Below are 25,650 nucleotides of genomic sequence, written 5' to 3'. Positions count from 1 at the left end.
GCAAAAAAAGAAAGATGATAAGACAATGGATATCTCAGCATAGTCTTTTTAAAATAAAAATAAAAAGAAGTGTTTGCTCCACCTGGCTATTTTCCTGTTGAAATAATAATTTGAAGTTTTAAAATGTTAAAAAATTATTTTGCTTTACTTTGTAGGCATGTTAAGTGTGTATAATAAATGTCCAATATGTTTTGTCAGCAGGGGAAATCTAGTAACATTTTAATGTGCTCAGAATCTCTTACAATAAATAAATCATTTTTATTGATTGTTCACATTCTCCTACTGTACCTAGTTCAATGACAATCTTGACTATATCACACTGTGATATTTTTCTGCTGCTTCCAACCTCCACTTTCATTTTATTTTTTGGCTTACACACATCCTATTTTTAGCACTGCCTGTGCTAGGAGAAATGCTTGTGACCTTTTTCAAGCAGAAATCAGTATATAAACGGAGCCCCGACCTATGAGGTACACTTTATTTCAATCCTAACTTCCCATGAGTTGGTAAGATTCCATTTTTGATTTACAAATGAGACCTGGGGAAATGGAATGTGAATTTCACTGCATAATTAATCTAACTAGACTTATATTAACTTTTATATCATAACCATATTATCTAAAAACTAGAGGCCTGGTGCACAAAATTCATGTAAGAGTAGGTCTTTGCAGCCACAGTGGCTGCCTAGGCTCTCCCTCGCAGCCCAGGATGGCTGCCTCAATCCTGCGGCTGCAGCCCCAGCTTTGCCTGGAAGGTCGTCCGGTCTAATTAGCATATTATACTTTTATTATTATAGATGACAAAAAATATTATTTGCATAGAATACATTTTTACATGAAGATGTACATAATACATATTTTTTTGACAAAAAATAGGTATAATTTTGATTCATTCACACCAGATAGCTATTGTTGACTGTTGTCATTTTTTTAATCTGACAATCTAAGGCACATGTGTCAAACACAAGGCCCGAGGGCCAAATCCGTCCCGCCAGGCCTTGCAATGTGGCCCGCACCACGCTGTCATCACTGCACTCCGCTGCTTTTCTATCACAATGACAGTTTATGACTGTTCAGTAAACCATTCGGCCCACAATTTAGGCTGGATTTTAGATTTTGGCCCCTTCTCTGATTGAGTTCGACACCCCTAATCTAAGGGGAAAGAGGTCAGTGCCCCTGACTAAATAGTCAGCTATTGCATGTTTTAAACATCCTTGTGGTACCCCAGTATGCCTACTGCTGTACACCGATTGAAAATTGCTGCTCTAAGTGGACAAATGTACTGCAGTGGTAGGAAATCACATTAAAAGCAAAGACATTTACACAGAACTTTTGAATAATAGCAAAATGGAGTATAATGAGCTATGCTTGTTTTACTTTAGAATTATAATAATTGACCATTAATTTTGTATAGTTCCAAAAATGGATGTTGAATCTCATCTGAACAACATGAAATCAGAATTTCTAGTCTCTTGCAAATAAAAAAAATCTAATACTGTTAAACACCTCAGTAATGTTTAGTATTCATCATAGTAATTTTTCAAAAAAACACACAATACTTTGCTTTTATTAGTGTTTTATTTTTAGGTTTTGGGAAAGAAATATTATGTTTCCCAAATTTTAAACATAAATATCTACATTCATGTTTCACATTACAACATTAAATATGAAATGGTACAAAGAAATATTAGGTAAAATGAAAATAACTTAATATGATGCTAAATCCCTGTAGAAATAATTACTGCTAGAAATTTATTCTCAAACACACATTGTTTTTATATCAGTGTGATCATACTGTGCACAATATTTTAGAATGTATATTTTGTTCATTAAACATAATACATATAGCCGAAACCGATTTGGCTCAGTGGTAGAGCAGTGATCTGCGGACTGAAAGGTCCCGGGTTCAATTCCGGTCAAGGGCATGTACCTTGGTTGTGGGCACATCCCCGGTAGGGGGTGTGCAAGAGGCAGCTGGTTGATGTTACTCTCTCATTGACGTTTCTAGTTCTCTATCTCTCTCCCTTCCTCTCTGTAAAAAATCAATAAAATCTATGAAAAAAAAAACCAAAAACATAATATATATATATATATTTTTTTTTTTCCATGTCAGTACTTATATGCCTACCTATGGATGCACATAATTTAGTTTAAAAATATCTTGTGCTACATATTTTAATTGCAGCTACTTTATTTTTCCATTATAACCAAGGCTTCGATATAAAAACAAACCCTGGTGCATACGTTTTATGCACTTCATTAAGCACATCTACAAGGTTACTTTCTAGAAATAGTGTTGTTGGATGAAAATGGTATGTGTATTTCATAGTTTGTTAGATATTTCTAAATGGTGTTCCTGAAAGGGCAATCATAATTTATACTTATAACATTTGCATATGAAAGTACCGTATCTGTATCCTTACAGAAAAGTGCCACTCCTTTTTCATTTTTGCTAATCTAATAGCTAAATATTATAAATCGTCAGTTTTTGTCTGTGAAACCTCTGCTTATTAATTGTGATGTCCTTTGTCAAGGCCGATTTTTAACTAGCGGTCTCTCTGGAAACACATTTCAGAACTCTTTCTTAAAAATTGTTTTGCTTTTTTTCTGCTGTTTCTTCTCTCAGTCCCACCAAAAAAAAAAAGGTTGAGTGTTTTCAACTGAGAACAGAAGGCAGAAAGCTGACTGGCAACTACATCCCTAGTGCTGTCAACACTTCAGCTAAACTTCCCCAATAATTACATTTTAGTCTTTGGTATCTACTCCTCTTCAGCACACATCTAAAAAGACTCTTCTTAATTTAGACATCTGACCTTGTTTCTTTTTGCTTTGTGATTGCATTGAAGAAGAACAATAAAATAAGCTAACACATTGGACTACAATCAAGCAAGCAACCCAAAATAGTATTTTGAAGATTTGTTTTTCAACATTAGCTTTTTTGAAGAAATGCTCCACCATTATATCCAAATATAATATTGCAGAAGCTATTGGAACTAAGTATTGAATTCAGTTTTATTATAATATATCATAGAATTTACTCACTTTTAACTTAAAATACCCAATTATCAGCATTTGTTACTGGCATTTGTGGATTGTTTTGTTGTTAATTTGAGTTAGCATCATTGTTGTTAATTGTCATGGCATCAATTCAGGGACTTACTCACCATGGCCTTTGTCATCTAGGAGAAACTGTTGTTAAGTTATGCTTATTTGTGCTGAGTCTTAATTGGCAAGTAAAGCTAAAGGTCTTCAATAAAGGTGAAAAATCATCATGCAAAATATGAAGAACTATAATTAAATTGGTAGTCTGGCTAGCTCTAGGCCACTTAAAAAAGTTAGTTGAGCTTTTCCTGTATAATATTTTTTTATCTACTTGAATTTTATAAGCTATTTCTCTTACATGGTTTGTGTGGGAAAATGAAAACAAAGGAGGCAAAACTCTTTTTTAAAAATAGTTTAAAAAAAGCAAAGACATTATTACACAAAACTTCTGAATAATAGCAAAATGGAATATAATAAGCTATACTTGTTTTACTTTGGAATTAAGTAAATTTTCTTCCTCTGAAGAACACTGATATGGAATATGTGGGACTAGTAGATTGTGATCAAAATGAAATTCTTGACTTGCACTTTAAAATGTCACCTCTCTTTTTGTTTCATCTCACACAAATATAATAAAATATTAAGTTATAAAAATGTTGTTTCCTCATGAATCTAAGTAGAAATTTTGCAGAGTTAAGAATGAACACATTTAAATACTAAACAAAACTGTTTTCATAGTCCTTTAATAACTTCCCTTTCAAATGAAAATTTTTACAGGCCTCATTTTTACCATTGCATATTCCAGGATTCCATTATTTTTGTCATTATCTAAGTAGGCATTTACATGAAAATATAACCTTGATTGTGAAATTATTTGTTAGCTTGTTACTGCTCATTCACTGTCTGAGTTCCTAAAACATTGTTTGGCTGCAGTCTACAGGTTTATGAATTCAGGTACATGGTGAATAGAGGAAGCATGAGACAGATGCATTCGAAATCAGACAAGATCCTATTTTTATGTAAATACTTTGTGAAATAAAAATCTGAATTTTGCAACTTTTTTATTTAAGCAGTACCATGATTTTCCTGCAGCATAAGAAACATTTTATGACTTGAAGTAGTAAAGAGGTTTATTTTCTACATAGAAGAAGAATATCCACAAAGGAGATCTTACTGTAGAATAATAAAACCTGTGTGCCTCTTCTGGGTTGTTGACCTTAGGGTCATTATTTTTAATCACACTCTGTACAATTATTGCAGTGTGTTTTTTTTCCCTTATTAAGATATAATTTTATGAACATAGGGGTGCATGTATTATTTCTCATTGGTGTTTTGGGTTTCTTAGGATATATTCGGAGAAGTGGGATCAATGGGGGGAGAAAACAAAGGATATCTGTAATACTTTTAGCAATAAAGATAATTTTTAAAAAGAGAAATAATTTTAAATATTAAAAATCTGATATACTTGGCAACTCAAGATGTTTATTCAGTAATTAATTTATGGAATTCAATAATCCGGTTACTATTAGTTGTTGTTGTTATTGGTAATCCTTATCCAAGGATGTTTTTTCCATTGGTTTTTTTAGAGAGAGTGCAAGGGAGGGGAGAAACAGGAAAAGAGAAATATCAATGTGAGAGAGACAACATCAATTGGTTGCCTCTCACAACTAAGGTACGGTACGTGCCCTTGTCTGAGATCCTTGGTTCATTCTATCCACTGAACAAACTGGCCAGGGCAATTGATAAGGGTCATGTCAGATTCATACAAAATTACAGAAATGTTTTGAAATAGATGACCTCCTTTAAGGGTAACACCATCAATTATCATTGGTAAAATGGCTTTATTGATTTCTACAAATTTATAAAATACATTTTTCCATATTCCAAATAGTTCACACTCTAATCTGAAGGCAGAATAATAAATTTCAGTTTGGTTTTATCTGCTCTTCTATCCTCTATGTGTCTTATCTCTTCATGAAACTCTTACCACTAACATGACCAAGAACAAATGTTTGTAAAGCTTTCTACATCTACTAGCATCTGACTGACAGATGGGGGTGGGGGAAACAAATTCTGATGCACCCTGAGTCTGTCTACACTCCCAGGATTTCACATCAACACAAACCCTAGTGTGCTTTTATCAGACAATTGAGTGTATTAGAAACTTGCAGGTCTACAAATGGTCTATTTCCTTCCTCTGAAGAACACCCCACCTCTCAACCAACTGGTTCTGATGTCCTACCACTTATATCCAGTGTTAATTTCCCTGGGTTTTATTTTAATTGTTTCTTTGTATGATGTGTCTCTCAAAGAGACTGGCAGTTTTTAAATATTTTATAGAGCTGAACACACAGTAGCTACTGACTAAACATAATTTAATTAGCAAGCCATTTTAAGCTGGACTTTTGACTCTTTCCCCCAAACCTCTTACCATAATGAAACATAAATAAATAGGGCTTTAAAACAAAGAGTGTGACAACTCAATGATCTGGATAGTAAACCGCCATGTGTGTCTCTCTCAGAATTGATCATCTTGTGACCTTTCTGTTTGCATGCCTCATACCACAATTACCAAGCAAAACAGAAGAACCAGGCTTTCAGGGAGAAGAAAAAAACGCTTTTGTGTTGCCTCTGCCAGAAATGTTCTCAATTTAACTCTGTGTCTGGGTCTGCAATGACCTGGAGAGAGGCAGGTCAAGATTAGAAGCATCAGGTGCTTATTCTGCTCACATGTTAGAAAGGGAAACATGGGAGAAGGTAATAGGGAAATGCTTAGTGGGCAAGTTCTGGGCAAAAATCAAAATAAGAGGTAAATGTTTGGCAAGAGGTCAAGTTTATTGTACAGAGGTGGTTGCTGATAACCGAGTTAGTGCATAGCAGGGGCTAAGCAGCTGGGCTCTGGCATTAACTGAGTAGTTCAAATCCTAGATCTGTCTCTGGTCAGCATAACCTGTTTCCATTTCTCTGAACTGGGAATAAAAATTAAAATTGCCTGTTTATAGAGAAGCTGTGTGTATTAAATGACATATCTATCATTTTTCTGAATAATTAGAATTTCTTTAAAATTTCAATATATCTTACCTCATTTGATCATCATGATATCCTTGGTGGTAGTTGTCCTATTATCTGAGACATGGAGAGGAAAAAAAGATATATTCAAATTTACAAAGTCTTTTTTTTTTTTCTTCTTGTATTCAATTATCTTCGTAGGGATGCCAGTTCATTCTTTGGATTCTATCAATAGTTGATCTCAAGCCAACTCGTGACCCTGAATTTAAAATTTGTCTGACATTATTAATAAAAGGTTTATTAATAATTGGGTAAGAGGAGGAGGAAGAGCTACCTACTGTTGTAAACTATAATAATTTTAAAGACTAAAGTGGGCTTCTTGATACTGTTTATTTTAAATGTGAGTTGAATATCAGTGAGTTCTGTTATCCACAAGCTCCATAAGGATTCTTTTTTCCTTAAAAATACTTGAAGCCAGTGCAATGATGCTGTTAAATGTTTGCCTTCGTTTTTTAAAATTGGTGGCAGCATATTGGTTATGTTGCCTAAGGGAGCATATCTTGCCAGAACATGAAGCACTATAAGGCTTTTGGGTTTTTTTTCAAATCCATTTTCTTATTTGAAAACTGAATATATAATACATGTCCAGGATTTTTTATCGTGCTTCTTGTGGCGGCACCCAAGTGTTTTGCTTTCATCAAATCAGTGGAGAGCTAAACTCTGCAGCGCTGAATGGGGATAAATCTAATGAAAATAAAGCCATTCTGCCTCCTATAAGTACAGTCACATAGAACATTACCATACATAAACTTAACTCCTCTAACCTAAGATTTAGAAGAGAAACTTTCATATATATTAAGACTCATCAACATTGTTTTGGTTAATTCTTGACTCTAATTTTTTAACATGTCAAATGCATGCTTTAGAAATCTAGGAATGTCTAGTTATTTCTTGGGGGATTGCCAGTTTGTTTATTTTCAAATGATGTTTTCAGAACTATCTGTTTCAAAGTCAGAGGACACTGATGTAGTGTCATCATCATAACCATGGCTGGTTTAGCCAAATATCGATAATCTATTTTGTATCTTCAGTCTAGAGAAAGCACAAAGATTTGTTAATTTGTGAAAACTAGATTTAGTGAAGACCAAGATTATTAACATAAATATTTGAAGAATCACATCACTTGTCTCCAGTTTTATTCTTCCTTTTGACATGTCACTGATCCCTGAGAAATCCAGAAAGCTTGGAGCGATACAGAGGAAAATAAGGTCGGATTAAAGGTTACAGTGGCTTAATGTGGAGGGGTTTGGTTTGAGGAAGGACCCAGAGAAGTTCTACTAGTAACAGGTTAGATTCCTTGTGGTTCCGTTTGAGGCGGGGCATGTTAGGGCCTTCGGGGCTGGTGAGAGGAAAGGAATTCTGGTCTGGGAGGGTCAGGTGCTGAGGAGTAACCTGCAGCTCTCAGGCAGTTCCAGAAATGTAGTAAGCACGGAATCCTCCAGTTTTCAAAGAAGTGGGCAAAAGTCAAGTTCTGCAAACCTAGCATCAATAATATGATAATTATAACTACTTACTGAGTGTTTGCTAAAGGACAGATGCTTTTCTCATCTTCACAACAATCCAAGAAAGGATTTTTTTATTTGTTTTTCTCTATTCAAGATCATATTGCATTTCCCCCTTATTATTGTTACATATCACAGAAATGGCCATGCAGAATCCTATGCTAACATAGTCTGGCCCCTGTAGCTGCCTCTCCTGATAGTTCCTGGTAGAGTAGTTGCCTTTTACACTAGTGCCCCATAGTGCCAGCCTGTAGCTGCCTGATAGTGACAGCCTCTCATGGTAGTATCTGCCTCTAATAGTGTCTTCCTCTCAAGATATTGCCCAGCTGGGAAGCTGCCTCTGGCAATAGTAGCGGCCTGTCTCGATAGTGTCCAGCCCCTCCCTGTAGCTGCAAGTCATGAGATTTAGGGGATTCTAAGGAAATCTGTGCTTTAATTTTTTTTATTTTTTATTGAATTTATTGAGGTGACATTGGTTAATAACATTATATAGGTTTAAGATACACAATTCTAGAACACATCATCTGTATTTTGTATTGTGTTCACCACCCCAAGTTCCATCACCATTTATCCCCCATTTATCCTCTCCTGCCACCCCATGACCCCTTTCCCTCTGGCAATGACCATACTGTTGTCTATGAGGTTTTGTGGGGTGTGTGTGTGTGTGTGTGTGTGTGTGTGTGTGTGTGTTTGCATAGTCTCTTTACCTTTTTCACCCAGTCCCCCTCCTCTTCCCCTCTGACAGCTGTGATTCTGTTTCTATTGTGATAATTTATTCTGTTCGTTAAACTCCACATATAAGCAAAATCCCATGGCTCCTATCCCTTTCTCACTGGCCCACTCCACACAGCACAATGCTCGCCAGGCCTGTCCAAGTCTCTGCAAAAGGCTAGAGTTCCTTCCCCTCCATGGTCAAAAAGCTTTCCATTGTGTAAATGTACCATACTTGTTTTATCCACTCATCTACTGATGGGCACTTGGGCTGCTTCCAAATCTTGGCTATTGTAAATAATGCTGCAATAAACATAGGAGTGTGTATATTCTTTCGAGTTAGTGTTTCAGGCTTCTTCAGATATATTCTCAGAAGTGGGATTGCTGGGTTATCATAAGGCAGTTACATTTTTATTTTTTTGATGATACCCAGTGGCAACACCAACCTGCACTCCCACCAACAAAGCTTGAGGGTTCCCTTTTTTCCACATTCTCACCAATACTTGTTTGTTGAAGTATACCCATTCTAACAGGTGTGAAGTGATATCTCATTGTGGTTTTAATTTGCATCCCTCTGATGATTAGTGACTTTGAGCATCTTTTCATATATATGGCCATTTGGAAAAGTGTCTATTCAAGTGCTTTGTCCATTTAGTAATGGGATTGTGTGTGTGTGTGTGTGTTTCTTTTTGGTGTTGTGTTTTAAAAGTTGTTTATAAAGTTTTGAATATTAACTTTTTATCAGATGTATTGATTAATATATTCTCCCATTCAGTGGATTGTCTTCATTTTGATGGTGGTTTCCTTGGCTGTACATAAGCTTTTTAGTTTGATGTATTTCCATTTGATTATTTTTTCTTCTATTTGCATTGCCTGAAGATTTATCAGGGAAAAAAAATATGGCTATGAGAAATGTCCAAGATATTATTGCCTGTGTTTTCTTCTAACATTTTTATGGTTTCGAGTTTAACATTTAAGTCTTTAACCCATTTTGAATTTATTCTTGTGTGCTGTGTAAGAAGATGGTCTAGTTTCATTTTTTTTACATGTATCTTACCTAATACCACTTATTGAATAGAATGTCTTTATTGCATTTTATGTTCTTGCCTCTTTGTTAAATATTAATTGACCATAAAGGTGTAGGTTTATTTCTGGGCTCTCTGTTCTGTTCCATTGATCTGTATGTCTGTTTTTATGCCAGTACAGGCTGTTTTGAGTACAGCAGCTTTGTAGTATCGATATAACTTGATATCAAATAGTATTATTCCTCCAACTTTGTTATTTCTCAAGATTTCTTTGGCTATGTAGGGTCTTTTTTGGTGCCATATAAATTTTTGGGACATCTGTTATTGTTCTGTGGAATATGCCATTGGTATCTTGATAGGAATTGCATTGAATCTAGAGAATGCTTTGGTCAATATGAACATTTTAATGATGTTAATTCTTCCTAACCATGAACATGGTATATACTCCCACTTATTTGTATCTTCTTCAATTTCTTTCCTCAGTGTCTTATAATTTTCCCAGTATAGGACTTTTACATCTTGGTTAAATTTATTAAAAGGTATTTTTTGATGCAATTATGAATGGGATTGTTTTCTTAGTTCACCTTTCTGATAATTCATTGTTGGTGTATAGAACTGCAGCTGACTTCTGGGTATTTTGTATCCTGGTATTTGACTAAATTCATTTGTCAGTTCTAGTAGTTCCTTGGTGAAATTTTTAGAGTTCTCTATATACAGTATAATGTCATCTACAAATAATGACAGTTTTACTTCTTCCTTTTCAATTTGGATGCCTTTTATTTCTTCTTCCTGTCTGATTATTGTGGGTAGGACTTCCAGTACTATGTTGAATAAAAACAAACATTCCTGTCTTGTTCCTGATCTTAAGGAAAATGCTTTTAGTTTTTGCCCATTGAGTATGATGTTGGCTGTGGATTTGTCATATATGGCCTTTATAACATTGAGGTATGTCCCCTCTATTCCTACTTTTCTATGAGTTTTTATGATAAATAATCCAAAAGAGGTTTTATTCTTAACTTTCTACAAATGAGGTGCAAAGAGGTTGAATAGCTTTCCCAAGATCACATTGCAAGTAGTGAAAGTATTTATATTTGAATTTGCATCTCAAAGCCTGCCCTCATTCTAGCAGATCTCAGTTGTCAAGGGTAATGAATCCTCTAAAGTTTATGGGCATGGGAAGCGGGGATTGTGAAGATGCAGCAAAACTTAGAATTTGGCTGCTGTTTGTGTTGCCAATTAGGTAGTTGAACTACTTTTACGAAAGAAGAAAAAGGTAAGACAGAAAAAGATTCAAGATTTAGCCCACAGTGAGCTGGGGTCATGCGGGATTAGGCTAATGATAATGTCAAAGGCAAGTGAGCACATGTAGGGCAGGTTCTAGAACTGAAATAGGAACCTGATTGTATAGCCAGTAAATCAAAGCAGAAGCCTAGTCTTGGTGCCAGCATGGCAATCATGAGAGGGAAATTAAGAATGGGTGGGCATCTCACCTGCATTTTTGGGTTCTAGAATCCAACAGCTTGTGGATCAGAATCTGCATTTGTCAAGATTCATTTAAAGAAGGATGGAGGAAAGTTTATCATGTTAATAATTTCAACTGAACAGAATTTGAAATTGGGGGAAAACATAATGCAATTCTTCTGTACACCCCTAGCACAGATGTTAATTCTCAATAATTAATGTATAAAGACAGTTGTAGGAAAGTTATTTTAGATGGTATTATTCTGTGTGTGCATGTGTGTGGGAGTGCATACATATGTTCAGTTTTCTTCGATTTGCATACCTAAACTTGTTTTCTATGGATCTTTGCTTTCCTAGTTAAATTTTTCATCTTGACATCTGATTTATCTGTCAGTCACAGCTTTTGGAAAGGTGGCAGAGTAAAATAAGGACTTTTTCCAAGTATGTATTTTAGCAGTAGTAGGATGTATGAATTGGTAAGTCTCATAAGATGTTACTACTAACTGATGGAATTTGGCAGGCATGCCTTGTCTTATACTCTAGAATAGAATATAACATAAATGTAGAATATAGTAAAAGAAAATGACAGCTAAAGTGACACTTCTTGAACAGAACATTTTGAGACTTACATATGATAGTTTTATGAATAATCTGTCAATCATTGCCTGTAAATTCAGATTTCTTACTTTGACACATGATTCAAGAAATACTGAAGAATGAAAAAGGGTAATAAGATTAATAATGAAGATGTTTTGTCTGGCTTACTTTTATGACACAAATAATTTATCAAATCCTTGAAGAAATCTGCCTTATAGTCTAAAGTATGGTTTTGCTAGCAGCTTAAAAAAAACCTTTTATTAATTTTTTTTCAAAATACACTTGGTATATAGTAAGTATATATTATTATATTAATGTCAAATTCTTAGAAATCATGGGAATGAACAAATTTTAAATGCACAGTTGATATTTAGGTTATGTTATTAACTATGAATTGTTGTAAACTCTTGTGCTGTATTTGTCATTTTTTTTTAATAGTAAGAAGCTGGAATTATAAACTCTATGAGTGTTTGGTTTGCTACTGTTTTATCTTTATCACGTAAATACAGGGCTTGACCATCAGAAAATGCTCAATAAATAATTGATGAATTATAGTTTTTTAAATGAAAAATCCAAATGGTGTAATAACAGGCTAAGGGACTGTCACAACCATGAAACATTTTGTGTAATGAACTATCATATTTCCCCCCTGATTTGCATACTGCTGATTCAAAACCGTAATATAGTAAGATTCTTTCTAACATGCAGAATGAAGCAAAGAACCAATCAAATTTTGAATTCAATCAGCCACCAGGCGTGCATTCCAATATGTGGAAAGCATTGTGCAAACACTGTTATAAAAGAGAATTGAGCCCTGGCCCTTATGCAAAGTGGTTAGAGCATTGGGTCACACACCAAAAAAAATCACAGGTTGCATTTCAGTCCAAGGCACTTATCTGGGTTACAGGTCATCCCGCATCCATCTGGGCCCCTCAGGTGGCAACCCATCAATGTGTCTCTCTCACATTGATGTTTCTCTCTCTGTCTCTCTCTCCCTCTGCCCCTTCTTATCCCTCCCTTCCTCTCTCTGTAAAATGCAATGAAAAAATATCCTCTGAGAGCTTTCAAACTTGACTAATGTCAGTAACTAGATTGTTGGAATTCAAACCCAGTTTTTTTCAGACTCAAAAGCTATATATATATATACCCTTTCTAATACACCATACTCCCTGTAGTACAGTCAGTTCAATCCCTTTCAGTAGAATGACAAAGTAATCACCACTAGTGACAGTTATTTCAAGTTCCTTAAAAAGATTTATTATCTCAAAATGTATCCAAGTACGTCCCCTATATTCTTCTTCTGAAAAATTTAAAACTCATTTTGGTTTATACTGGTTAGTGTATGTTCCACATTAACCTATATTCTTAGCCTAAAAACCTAATTTCTAATCTAAGAAGAAATTACCAGATAGCTATAAAGAGAATCTTTATTAGTTTTTTTATTAAATGTAAAGCATAAAAGATATATTCTTTAGGAAAAAATGATTGAGTTTTTTTCATTAACTTAATAGTAGTTAGTGCTCTTTAGGCTTAATTTTTAGACAGAAGGAAATATTACTATAGTTTGTGCTAAGAGAACTAAAAGGGACCTATGCTGAAATACCTAACATCATCATCATCATCACCACCAGTAACACTACCACCATTTAAACACATTCAGACTTGAAGTGGTAAATCAATTATGCAGTGTCAAAGTAATTTGTTAATAAAAATAGTCAAAGTAGTTATGTTTTCAAATGATTTACTTTTTCAATTTAAAATTATTTTTTAAATTAGATATGATATAGATTATCCCAGTAATCATATCATTGTCACATAATTGTGTTTTTATGCTTTACTTGGGGAAAAAGAATCTAAATTACTTATAGAAAGACTCAGAGGTATATCTTTCTATCAGAAAAAAAAAAGGAACAATATAATCCTCCAAAATTATTTTGGGCTAATTATCAATTGCTGAAAGTATATGCAATCAATTTGCATACACACACACACACACACACACACACACACACACACCAGAAGACAGTAATCACTGAGAGATGGATCTGTGTTTGAAATATTTCAGTTCTTTAGGAAAGCAGGAGAAAATCATATGTTTTATGATTGTTGGAAATAATGAGATCAAGAAATGATATTACCAGAATCCTAAATATTATTTTAGCCATGTCACACTTTTAAGGGCATAATAAGTTAACATAGATTTTAGAGTAGTTTTGAAAGCAAATTAAAAATGAATGCTGACACTTGAGAGTGGCAAATAATTATTTGCAGTTTGACTTCATTTTTATTGCGGACATCTTATGTTTTATTGTAGTATAGTGTAGAATTGTAAAAGTATTTTGCCAAGTTCTTACCATTGAAAACTGCCTATCTGATGCTATACAATGTGTACTATAACATAGTTTCCAGTAATATTTACAAAAATTAATTATGTTAAAAATATGATAACACAAATGGTTATCAAACTTGTGAAATTATTTCATTATTAATGATTTTTATTTACTTATATTCTAGAACACAAATCAATTTCACGGTGGCTATTGATTTTACAGCATCAAATGGTGAGTATTATGACTACCCCTAATAAAAATGATAAGCAACTAAGTGAAATTATAAATATTCATTTTCATGATGTTTTGATATTTTATTTCTATATTTTCATATTTTTGAAGTGTTTCATATAAAATTCAGATATTGAGATAAATTTTCCTTTTTCTTTTTAACATTATGAATTAGTTCAGGTATGGAAAGATCTATAAGAAATACAACAAAAGTATGTAATACTCCCATTCAAATTTATTCAGTATCAAAATATAGTCATTTTTGTTTTGCATATTTTTAAAAAGAAAATTCTAGATTTACTTAAGCCCATTATGTACCCCACCCCATTCTTTTATCCTCCCCTTTTTCCATACATAGTTACAATCCTATAATTTGTTTAATTATAGTCCTAATTTTTAAAGTATTTCTATGTGTACTAATTTATATAGATGTAATTCAAATTCAAGTACATATACCTTATTAGATGTGCTTTACTTTTACTTGAATATTTTTAAGAATTATTCATGTTAACACATTTATATTTAATTAATTCAGACAAAGTGTCATCTAATAATTCATGTGCAGATACTTATAATTTGCATATCAAATATTTAAAAAAAGAAAAGTAGTGGACTTTTAATTTTATTTTGAAGTAATTTTATTTCAAATAGGAAAGTCATCTGATATCAATTATATATAATTAGAACATGAATCTCATTATTTAACTTTTATCAGAAGTTGTCATCAGTTTATATTTATCTAGGAGTTTTTTCCAAATTATTTATTGTGCTTATTATGTTCCTCACATTATATTTTCTTTACCTCACATTTCTTTCACAGTGACTCACATGTCACAAAATAATAGAATTTTTAGGTAAGAAAGCACCTTGGAAATCACTTATTTCAATTGTCCTCTTATACAATGGGGGAAAATTATCCAGACTATCTTTTTAGTAATAAATACATCTTGGCTTATTAATTCTTGAGTTAAAAATAAGACTAGGAAACCAAACTATAATTCAGGAACCTTACACTGCATGTTAAACTTATTCTCTAGCATTATGACTTCAAGTTAATGATTTTTACTCATGTGTTTTATTCAGTAAAATATGGAACATAGAAGTAAAACTTACAGCACCACTGGTTTAAAATACTAGCTTTTATTCACTGATGAACATTAGCGAGAAGAGCAAGAATCTATTCAATAGAAAGACACAGCCTTTTGAAGCTGACTTTAAAAATAGATAATCTGAACAGACCCTTAATAAGAAATTTAATTTTGTAATAAAAGTTTAACACTACCCACAGAGTTTATCTGGACCAAGGTCCAGTTAGCTTCACCGGTGAATCCTACCACATAGTTAAAGGAAAGTTAATAAAAATTCTTCACAAAGTCTTCCAAAAAATAGAAGAGGAGGGAACACTTCCCAACTCATTCCATGTGGTCAGTATTACCTTGATACCCAAACCAGACAAAGATATCACAAGAAAAGAAAAACTAAAGATCAATATATTTTATGGAAAATGGATATAAAAATTCTCAATAAAATGTTACCAATTTGAGTTCAGCAATACATAGAATTATACACTCTGACCAACTAAGATTTTTCACAGGAATGCACTACATTGTCTTAATATTAAAAAATCAAATAAGGTAGTTAGAAAATTATTTAAAAACCACATAGTTATCTCAATTGATGCAGAAAAACCATTTGACAAGGTCCAATATACTTTCATACATGTTTCATGATAAAACACTTTAACAAACTAGGAATAGAAGTTGCCTTAATAAAGAAGGGAGTAAATGAAAAACTCATAGGTAACATACTTAATAGTGAAAAGCTGGCTTCTTTCCCCCTAAGATAAGGAACAATTCTATTTATAATAGTATCAAAAAGAATCCAATACTTAGGAGTAAATTTAACAAATTGAGTACAAAACTTATACCCTAAAAACTATTCAGAAAAAAAAAATTGTTGAAAGATTAAAGGTCTTAATAAGTGGAAAAAGCATGCCATTTATTGATTGGAAAATTCGACACTGTTAAGATGGTAATATTTCTCGAATTGATCTCCAGTTTCAATTTAATCTCTATTAAAATTTGAGGAAATGAGAAACTGACCCAATTGAAAGGAGACTTGAAGGAGGAAAAAATGATTCACAATTCTCAGTTGGCCATAATCTACAAATCAGTTAATAAGTATTAGTGAGCATATAGAGAAATTGGAATCCTCATACTCTGTGTGTGATAATGTAAAATGGTGCTGCCACTTTGGAAAATACTTTGACGGTTTCTCAAGTTATTACAGTTACCATATGACAAATTTCACTGCTGGATATAAACACAAGAGAGATGAAACCATGCCTCCATACAAAATCTTATACACAAATATTTTTAGCAACATAGCCAAAATGTGAAAATAACCCAAATGTCCATGAGCTCATAAATTGATAGAAAAATGTGATATGTTGATATAAATACTATTCAGCACTAACAGGAATGAAATATGAAGTAAACATGCTACAACATAGATAAACCTTGAAATGACTATGGAGTGAAAGAAGCTAGTCACAAAAGACCACCTCAATGTAACTCAACTTACATGAAATGTCCAGAATTCCCAAATTAATAGAGACAGAAAGTAGATTAGTTGTTGTTTAGGGTTGGGATGAATGGACTGACAAGGAAATGATAGTAAATAGCTACAGAATTTCTTCTTCTTTTTTAATTAAAAAAAAAAATACAAGCAAAAATTTGTTTAGAAAGTCACAATGGTAAAAGAAGTGAGCCTTACAAGAAGTAAGTATGCTGGGTTGCGTGGGCTCAGAAAACAAGTCCTGAGGTGATGAAAATGTTCTAAAATTGATTGTAGTGATATCTGTGAATATACTTAAAATCATTGAGTTGCATAGTTTAAAAGGGTGAATTGTAAGTTGTATTAGTTATATCTTAACAAAGCTTTTTAAAAAGAGCCTTTAAAAAATAATCATATTTTACAAAGTCATGGTGTATCTCTAAAGCATAACTAGTATCAGTTTGATAATATTCAGGCTCTAAAATATTACAATACCCCTAAGTAAGAGTTATAGCTAAGAGTAGGAACTATGGAACCCGATTGCTTAGGTTCATATTCTAGTTTTACCAAATATTATTGTGTGATTTAGGGCAAGTTATTTAATCTGAAAATTATGTAATTCAAAAAGTAGATATAATAAAAGAACCCATACATCATTAAAAAGGAAGAAGAGAGATATGAAGTAAGGAGTTCAATACATGTTAGATTCCATGCTATTATAATTACTATTATTAATTGGGCTCCAATGTTATCAACCTACTACAAATTCATTCTTCATAGACATTGTTGCAGATACAGAGGTGGTACAAACATGGCCTCAGATTCAGGAATTGACACTCAGTTTGGCAAATAGCTATATTTTGTGGTGCAGAACACAAGAGCCCTAAGAGTAAGAGAGGACAGTAAGTGCTGGTAGAAACAAGGAGGACATAGTAAGCTGGAGGAGAAGATAGCGAATTTCAGCAAGGGTGGTAACTTGAGAGGACATGTTCAGAAGAAAGATACCATTAGTGGTCCAGTGGAAAGACTAGTTTGGATGAAGTTGCTGGAAAGAGTTAAGCAACATCTTTGAATGGGTTGGAACAAGCCCAGTTGTGCATGAGACTAAGTTGTTTAGACGTGCTGGGTATATTAGTGGTATTTTTATTTTAGGTTGTGGTTTTCTAAGTGAAATTGTATTAGTTGCCATATTGCAACCATTGGGTAACAATTCTTATATTTGAGAGTATGGCTAAATAACCACTTATTCAAGGAATAGCATTGCTTATCTGTGTCTCCAGTGGGCTTTTGACTAAGTGGCAAAATTCCTACTTTAAAAGAAAATTGTCAAAGAAAAACCTTTCCAGACAAATTAAACAGGCTAGGGAGACTCTATTCAGAACTATTGCAATTGGGATCAGAGCTATTACAGTAGAAGAAAAATATTGACTAAACTCCTCCAAAACAAAAGAAGGGACGGAATTTAAGTGCTGTGGTGAACTAGTAGGCAAGTACTGGGGGACATTTAGAGAAGAGGTGGTTTGTGTGATTTTGCCATCTCTATTTGCTAATTAATATTTCTTGAAGTTAAGCTCCTACTGTTCCATAGAGACTATAGGTGATGGTATCTTTCTTTTTTTTTTAAATTAAAAAAAATCACTATTTTATTATTAATTAAAATGTTTTATTGTTTAAAGTATTACATATGTCTGCTTTTCCCTCTGTTGACCTCTCCCTGGCTGCTTCCACCACCATCTCCCAAAGCATTTGCCCTCACCCTCTTATTGTCTGTCACCGTTGGTTCTGCGTATGTGCATACATATTAGTCCTTTGGTTGATCTCTTACCCTGCCCCCCCCACCCGACACACACACACACACACACACACACACACACACACGCACACACTGTCTTTTTCTCTGAGGTTTGATGGTCTGTTCGATGCTTCTATGTCTCTGGATCTGTTTTTGTTCATCAGTTTATATTGTTCATTATATTCTACAAATGAGTGAGATCAAGTGATATTTCTTTCTTTCTCATGATGACATTTAAAGGGCTGGCTCCCAGGTCCTTGAGAAAGACATTCCTGGATCGTAGGAAATTTAGACTTCAGAGGGTAGAGAATTTACAATTGCAGGTTATCTAACGTAAGTGCTCTGAGTAAAGGGAGCTGAGGCCTATAGTCAGGAGAAAACTATCTAAAGTTTAGTCAAACTGAGGGGAATATTAAGACCATCTTGGTCAGAAGACACTTTTCCCTCAGAAATGACGTCATGTGGAACTAGCCCTTGAATCCTTGTAACCCTTTGGAACTAGAATTGCATTTACACAGTGAATTATTTTTAGACCAGAAATGCTGTTGATATAATTATATGCATTATAAACCGAGGGAAGATCTATCCTTGATTTTGTGTCTCTCTGGATCTCAAGTGCTTATTATTATTATTTTTCTTTAGCAGAAAAGAACTATGCCTCAAGGCTTTCCTTCTTCAGGCAATGTCTTAAAGTAGAATTGGGTTTTATGTGTTATTAAGAGATTCCATTTAACTTTTTCATTTTCACTTAGGAAACTTAATGGACTTTCAGGCTTCCTAGTGCTGGTAATTAGGGCGTTTCAATGTGAATCTCAATGTGTTTAAGTGGCAGCACATATATTAAGTTCTTTCACATTCATCTCTATTTGCAGGCAGCATCCCACATAGGATAAGATATTGGAAATTCAGGGCCTTGTGATGACCCCGCATTAATAACAGAAGCATTTAAACCTCACATTTCCAGGGTGCTTTATTGTTTTTAATCACTTCCACACGCATAATCTTATTTTGTCCTTCCAGTAAACACTGTGGTAGGATGTATTGCAGGCATTTAAAAAATATTGTCCTGCAAATGGCAAGACTCAACAGTAGGCCTTCTGCCTCCTACTCTAATGTCAAGTTAGAAACTCTGAATCATTTTTCAGATCTAGATATTTCAATTAGCTTGAATCTGAAAACCACTATGCTCTTCTTTTTAAAAATGATAAATTGGCCGAAACCGGTTTGATCAGTGGATAAAGCATCGGCCTCGGGACTGAAGGGTTCCAGGTTCGCTTCCGGTCAAAGGCATGTATTATGTTTGCGAGCACATCCTTGGTGGGGGAAATGCAGAAGGCAGCTGGTTGATGTTTCTCTCTCATTGATGTTTATAACTCTATCCCTCTCTCTTTCCCTCTGTAAAAAATCAATAAAATATGTAGGAAAAAAATGATAAATTGGAACGCTTCTGAAATATTCAATTTATTTTTGTGATACAACTTTAGGAAAACCTCATAATTATTCAAGCCTATTAATTCAGTTGGGTCTTTGATTATAAGCCTAAGGATTCCCTTTAACAGGAATCCTTATGCCTCTAATTTTTTTTTCCTTAAAAAACTAAATATTATGATAAAATAAAATTAACAAAAGTTCTTTTATACTACTCTGGAACTGAATTTCAATAACAACCTTTGACATTGACAATAAAGAATAATTTCTGGGGAAAAAAATCTTCATATACTTTGGCATATCTTTGGGAAATTGTCTACATTTGTGATTGAATTTACTGTAATAAATATTTCTGTTTTAATAACCATTCTCCCTCCCCCCACCAACACAATAACAACAACAACTACATTTGACACACCATGGGTATAGGCAGAAAAAACACAATTTTTGAATATTTTATTCTGAAATAGATATCAATAGAAATGTCCAAAAGATTGTATCTTTAGCCTGATCACTCATGTTTGAAATATTTTTTTGTCATCAGGCAACCCTGCCCAGCCCACTTCTCTCCACTACATGAATCCTTACCAACTGAACGCCTATGGGATGGCACTGAAAGCCGTGGGAGAAATCGTTCAAGATTATGACAGTGATAAAATGTTCCCAGCCCTAGGTTTTGGTGCAAAACTGCCTCCAGATGGAAGGATATCTCATGAGTTTGCTTTGGTAAGAATATGTCACAAGGATTGCACATTTTGGAGAAAAAAAAAAAAAAAAACCAACAACATTGGATCTTTAAATATTGGTTCACTGTTTCTGCTTTTGTCAGTCATGTAGAAGGCTTTTGTGAGAACAGACTGCTTCATTTGCTCAATGATTGGCTTAGGAATGTAGTATTAATGGAAACAAAGACAGTTAAATAGATTAGCAATAAATATCTACCTAAACTGTATCTGATTTATAAATAAGGGTTCTATTATGGTTTTCTATGGCTGCATAACAAATCCCCCTAGAAGTTTTAGGTGTAAACCAACACCATTCTGTTTTGTTCAATGACTTGTAACATTTGGGACCTCTCCTGGGATGGCTTGATTGGCTAGAGAGAGCTAGAATTGTTCAGACAGAACCATGTTCTTGATTCTGGCTGTCAGTTGGATTCCTCTGTTCTTCTTCATGTCCTGTCTCCTGGGGCTGGCATGCTCCCTAAGATGGCTTCTTTGCTTGTGTCTGACACCTGAGCTGGGATGGCTGAGATAGCTGGGTTGCTTGGACATCTTTCCCTCTTTCTGCATACAACCTCTCCCTGTGGTCATCATGGGCTTCCTCATTTTGGGGTCTCCAGGTAGTCAAATTTCTTACATGACAGCTGGTTTCCCCAGAGTGAATACTCCAAAAGGCAGGAACAGAGACTACAGAGCTCCTTGTACCACAGCCTTTCTAGCCTTGGAAGTCCTGGAAAGCTCCTTGAGCCACATTCTCTTGGTCAAACAAGTCCCTAAGGCCAGCCCAGTTTCAAGGTAGGAGGAGTAACTTTCACCTCTCAATGGCAGGCAGATCAAAGAATGTGCAGCTATATTTAATCTATCTAAAATGCATCAGATTTATGAATCTTCTAAATAGCTTCTTTTAAAATGGCATTTCAAATTTAAAGAACTAGTCATGGCTGGAATTAATTTTTTCAAATGTGAAGCAGTACTTATGGCTATAATTAATTAAGATTTAAGTATACCGGAGTAGATATGAATGGAATAAAAACATTTCTCTAGTTAATGTTTAATTTGCATAGATCCACTTTCATTTGTGTGACTGCAGTTAAGCAATGTGTTGCAGTCTACATTCAAAATAGACTCCCCATAGATAATGCTGATAGGCCCAGCCAGCCTTACTCTTACATGCACTTTTTGATAAATAATGGGGAAATCAGTATATGATGGTGAGCTATTATTTTGGGGGGAAAATTAGATTTTCCTAATAGAGGTACCTCCCTACCCTACACTACATGTTATAACTGGTAGATAATCTCTCCAGACACCCGTATTTCTGTAGGTCTTTGTTTATTGTTTTTATTATTATAAAAGCAATGTTTGCTCATTATAGGATTTTTTTAAGTTCTATAAGCAAAGTAGGCAAAAATAAACACATATACTATCTTTACTAAGTAATTACTGAGTATCGATCTAAGTCCTTTATACTTATTTTCTTATTCAGTCTTCATAAAACTTCTGTGTGGTAGATATATCATACCTCGCACATTACTCTACTGTAAAGTACAGCTCATATTGAATACGGTAGGAAGACCGAATCCAAGAGTTATATCACTCAGCTCAGAGGCTCAAGGCTTAACTAGGGTTTTTACAGACGGTACTTGAACCCAGATCATCCTATTTTAGAGTCCATTGTCTTAACCACTACTAAGCCACATTTTATAAAATACCTGTAATACTACTGCTCAGAAATGTGTTTGATTAACACCATTATTATAACATAAAATACTGTTTTCATAACAGTATTTTAATATTATTACTGCTGTACTTATTTTTGCTTTTCTATTCTATCATCCACACAATTTCATAAAAAAGGTTGCTATAGGGTTTAATTCTTTCTTCCATGAAATAGGCCAAATGCCACACCCCCAATGTCATATAAAAATCAGTATCTGTTGGGATTTTGCTTCTTGAGAATTAACATTTCCCAGAATCTTATAAGACCATGAAAATCACTCATGTGATCCTAAGTCTTAAATGCCTCAGGAAAAAGGTCAGGAGCTATTTTAAGCCTAAGAGAAGAAATAATTATGTTAAACTAAATGAGGTGTATTACTTTCCTTCCATGAGTGTCCTCTCACTCTGTGTATGATTTTCTTCCTTTCTCTCTCTCTCTCTAATCCCCTACTCTTCTGGTTTTTGTTTGTTTTTTATCTCTACATTTATTCTTTGTATCCAAACCTATGCCAATAACTACAGCTAAGGAAGGCTTTTTTTCATATTTGCATTTTGAACTGTTCTTTCAATTCAATTCAAATACTTATAGGATAGAGTCATACCATTTTAATTTTATAAAAAAAATAATCTCCCAAACAACTATGAAAACAATGAGATGCTGCTGCTGCTGATAATACTTCAGTTTTAATATTACTTAATTGTTATATCACTTCAATTTTTTTCAAAGCACTTCGTTTACTTAGAAAAGTAAGCCAGACAAAGGCTAAATAAGTCTTTAGTGATGTAGAATTTGTCTTGATTTGTAGGAAAATATTCTGAATTAACCTCATCATAAATAACTGCAATATACACTGAGTGGACAGATTATTATGATCTCTGAACACATAATAATCTGGCCACTCACTTTATATCCTATATAATAAAAGGCTAATATGCAAATTGTCCATGTCCCCTCACCCTGGCCAGGCTGGCCAGATGTCACCCATGCACAAATTCATGCACCAGGCCTCTAAGATACACACACACACACACACACACACACACACACACACAAACACTGAGTGGCCAGATTATTATGCATTCAGAGATCATAATAATCTGGCCACTCAATGTATATTCTATAAGTGCCCAAAATAGCAAATACAAAAACTTCAGTCCCATATCAGTATGGCACTTCATGTACCACCTAATGTTCACAAACCCTCAGGTTTCCCTGGTAAGAATTGTGATGTGTAGTCACAACCATTAATCTTTTCATCCACAGCAAGTTCATGTAATCTTTCAAATGGCAAGGGAGGCCTTTTAAAAAAATTAAATACTCCCTATTGGTGAGTTTGGGATTGTCTCAGAAGCTGAAATTGAGTTTTGCTGAATCAAAAAGATCTCAGGTAAACCCAGGCTTTCCATGTGAAATATGTGTAAGAATGGAGGTAGTCCCACATGAGAAGGGGATGGGAAAAGAAAGAGAAAAAGTCCTAGCATCACCTGTGAAGCACTTTGGGTTGTGAAAATGATGAGTCATTGCACCAATATCTTTGTGATTCCTGGTGACTCCTAATGGAGTTGTAACTGAAAATATAATAGGGTGGGCCTTCAAAGGTCATAGTTCTCATAGTTAATCGTGTGGCCAGTGATCCTTACAAGAGGTGTTTTGCATTGATCCACAGAGAAATGCTACACCTGTCCAAGCACTTTCTCCTACTAAATATCTAAAAGAATTTGAATGCTTTTCGCTTATTTTGGCATTTGTAGGTATCTATGCAATTTAATATCTATGTGTATGCCTTTTCTTTAAACTAGACATAACAGTTTAACCACCAAGGGCCTTTACCCCTGTGTGCCTTAAATAGCAGCTCCATAGATGTTTGTTTATTGAAATAAAAAGGCAAATTCTCTCAGCTTTTCCCCACAGTCAGCAGTCTCTGGGCAGCAACCGTGAACATTTCAAAGAATAGAGCATGGGCTCTGAGAGCATTTTGCAGTGTGCTAGCCCTGCTGGAGAATATTATAGGCTGTAGGTAACAATAGACACAGGCTTCTTGCCCAGAACTGAATATAACTCCCCAATTACAATCCTGAGAGGAGCCAAGTGGAGGGAAAGTGGGTGAGAGCTGGACCCCCTCCCCCACTGACTTCTGCTCAGTAGGATTATTGCTCATTTTGAATTCTCTTCTGTATATTTCTATGTGTTCCAGTTGACATTCATTATTTTATAAATGGAAAAGTTGTTAATTAAGAAGGGAATATAAAATAGAGCATCCTTTGCCATCTTCATTACTGTAAGATGAAAATGAATTCTCTTATTTAAAAAAAAAAAATGTCCTGTGATTTTTTGTGTGTGTGCCAGATCCTCATACAATCTTGTTTTAGTTTGTTTTAACAAGCAAAAACTAATTTCCAACATAATTTTTTTTAAAAATGAGTTTTTTAAAAAGACTTAAAAATCATTTTATAACTCATTACAATGTTGTCTTTAAGAAGAAAATCTTTCCACTAAGAAAATTAAATGGTGAGGAAAATGGTGACCTTGTAATTTCAATTCCAGAGTAATAGAGAAAATAAATATTTTTTATAGAAATATAAACTCACCTCAAATGTTAAAAAAGACAAAAAGCTAGGATTATCCTTGTTTGTAAACCTCAGTATTATTCTTCAGGGAAGATATATTATACATTTTAATGCCCAAAATGAATATGAGCTTTAATTTTTATTGCTTTATATGTTATCAAGGGAAAGGAACCCTGTAAAATTTTTATCTAACGGAAGGTTAAATAGGTCAGCTCAGATTAACATCAAAACCACCCCTAACTGCTTTGTGCTAAATAATTGAACTTTTACATCTTAATTTTAATCAACTGCTGTAACCAATTTTATAATATAAAGGGGTCTTCATGAGTTTGATGCTTCTAAAATTTACTTGAAGTTTAGTTAAAGTTTGAAGGGAAAAAAAAACAAAATTAAAAGGAAAACGTGTAGAAATTCTTATCTCGTAAAATGGCAAAATTGAAGTGGTTGATAATATCTGGCTTAGTTTCCTAAGGTCCCCAGTCTTTCAATATACTTAGGATTTTATAAGGTGATGGCATAGTGTGGTGAAGAGATTGGATTCTGGAATTAGACTGCGTGGGTTCCAATTATTGGCTATTTCATTTGTGTTATGTGGCTTTTGGTCACAGTATTTAACTTCTTGGTGTCTTAGTCTATTTGTAAAGTGGAAAACATGACGCTAGTTTACTTTTTTAGGGTGGTTATAAAAACTATACAAGGTATGTAAATATTTTCACATAAAGATCAGTACAGCAGTCTATATACTGAGCTTTGTTACACATTAGCAGTTCCTTGTGATTGTTCAAACACATACATGCTAAAATTATTGCTGTTTAAATATTGTTACTGTTTAGTGTTTTAAAATATATCCACAACTTTTATTTACAACTCCTCCCCCCTTCCAGAGATGGAGCCTGAT

At 34.1% G+C, this 25,650-nt stretch overlaps 1 protein-coding gene across 7 annotated transcripts in view; it reads left to right on the top strand.

Annotated features, from left to right (window-relative positions):
* CPNE8 (copine 8) overlaps positions 1-25,650 on the top strand; it is a 179,514-nt gene that overhangs the window by 127,879 nt on the left and 25,985 nt on the right. For all 7 annotated transcript variants that reach the window (XM_036455438.2, XM_036455442.2, XM_036455440.2 and 4 more), the window contains 2 exons: positions 13,921-13,967; positions 20,288-20,469. In XM_036455438.2, coding sequence (XP_036311331.1) covers positions 13,921-13,967; positions 20,288-20,469 — 229 coding nt within the window. The remainder of the gene's footprint in view (positions 1-13,920; positions 13,968-20,287; positions 20,470-25,650) is intronic.

The sequence above is a fragment of the Pipistrellus kuhlii genome, unplaced genomic scaffold (assembly GCF_014108245.1).
Source record: "Pipistrellus kuhlii isolate mPipKuh1 unplaced genomic scaffold, mPipKuh1.p scaffold_m20_p_3, whole genome shotgun sequence".
NCBI classification, from domain to species: Eukaryota; Metazoa; Chordata; class Mammalia; order Chiroptera; family Vespertilionidae; genus Pipistrellus; species Pipistrellus kuhlii.
Note: the sequence above shows the minus strand (reverse complement) of the source record. Positions and strands in the feature narration are given on the sequence as shown.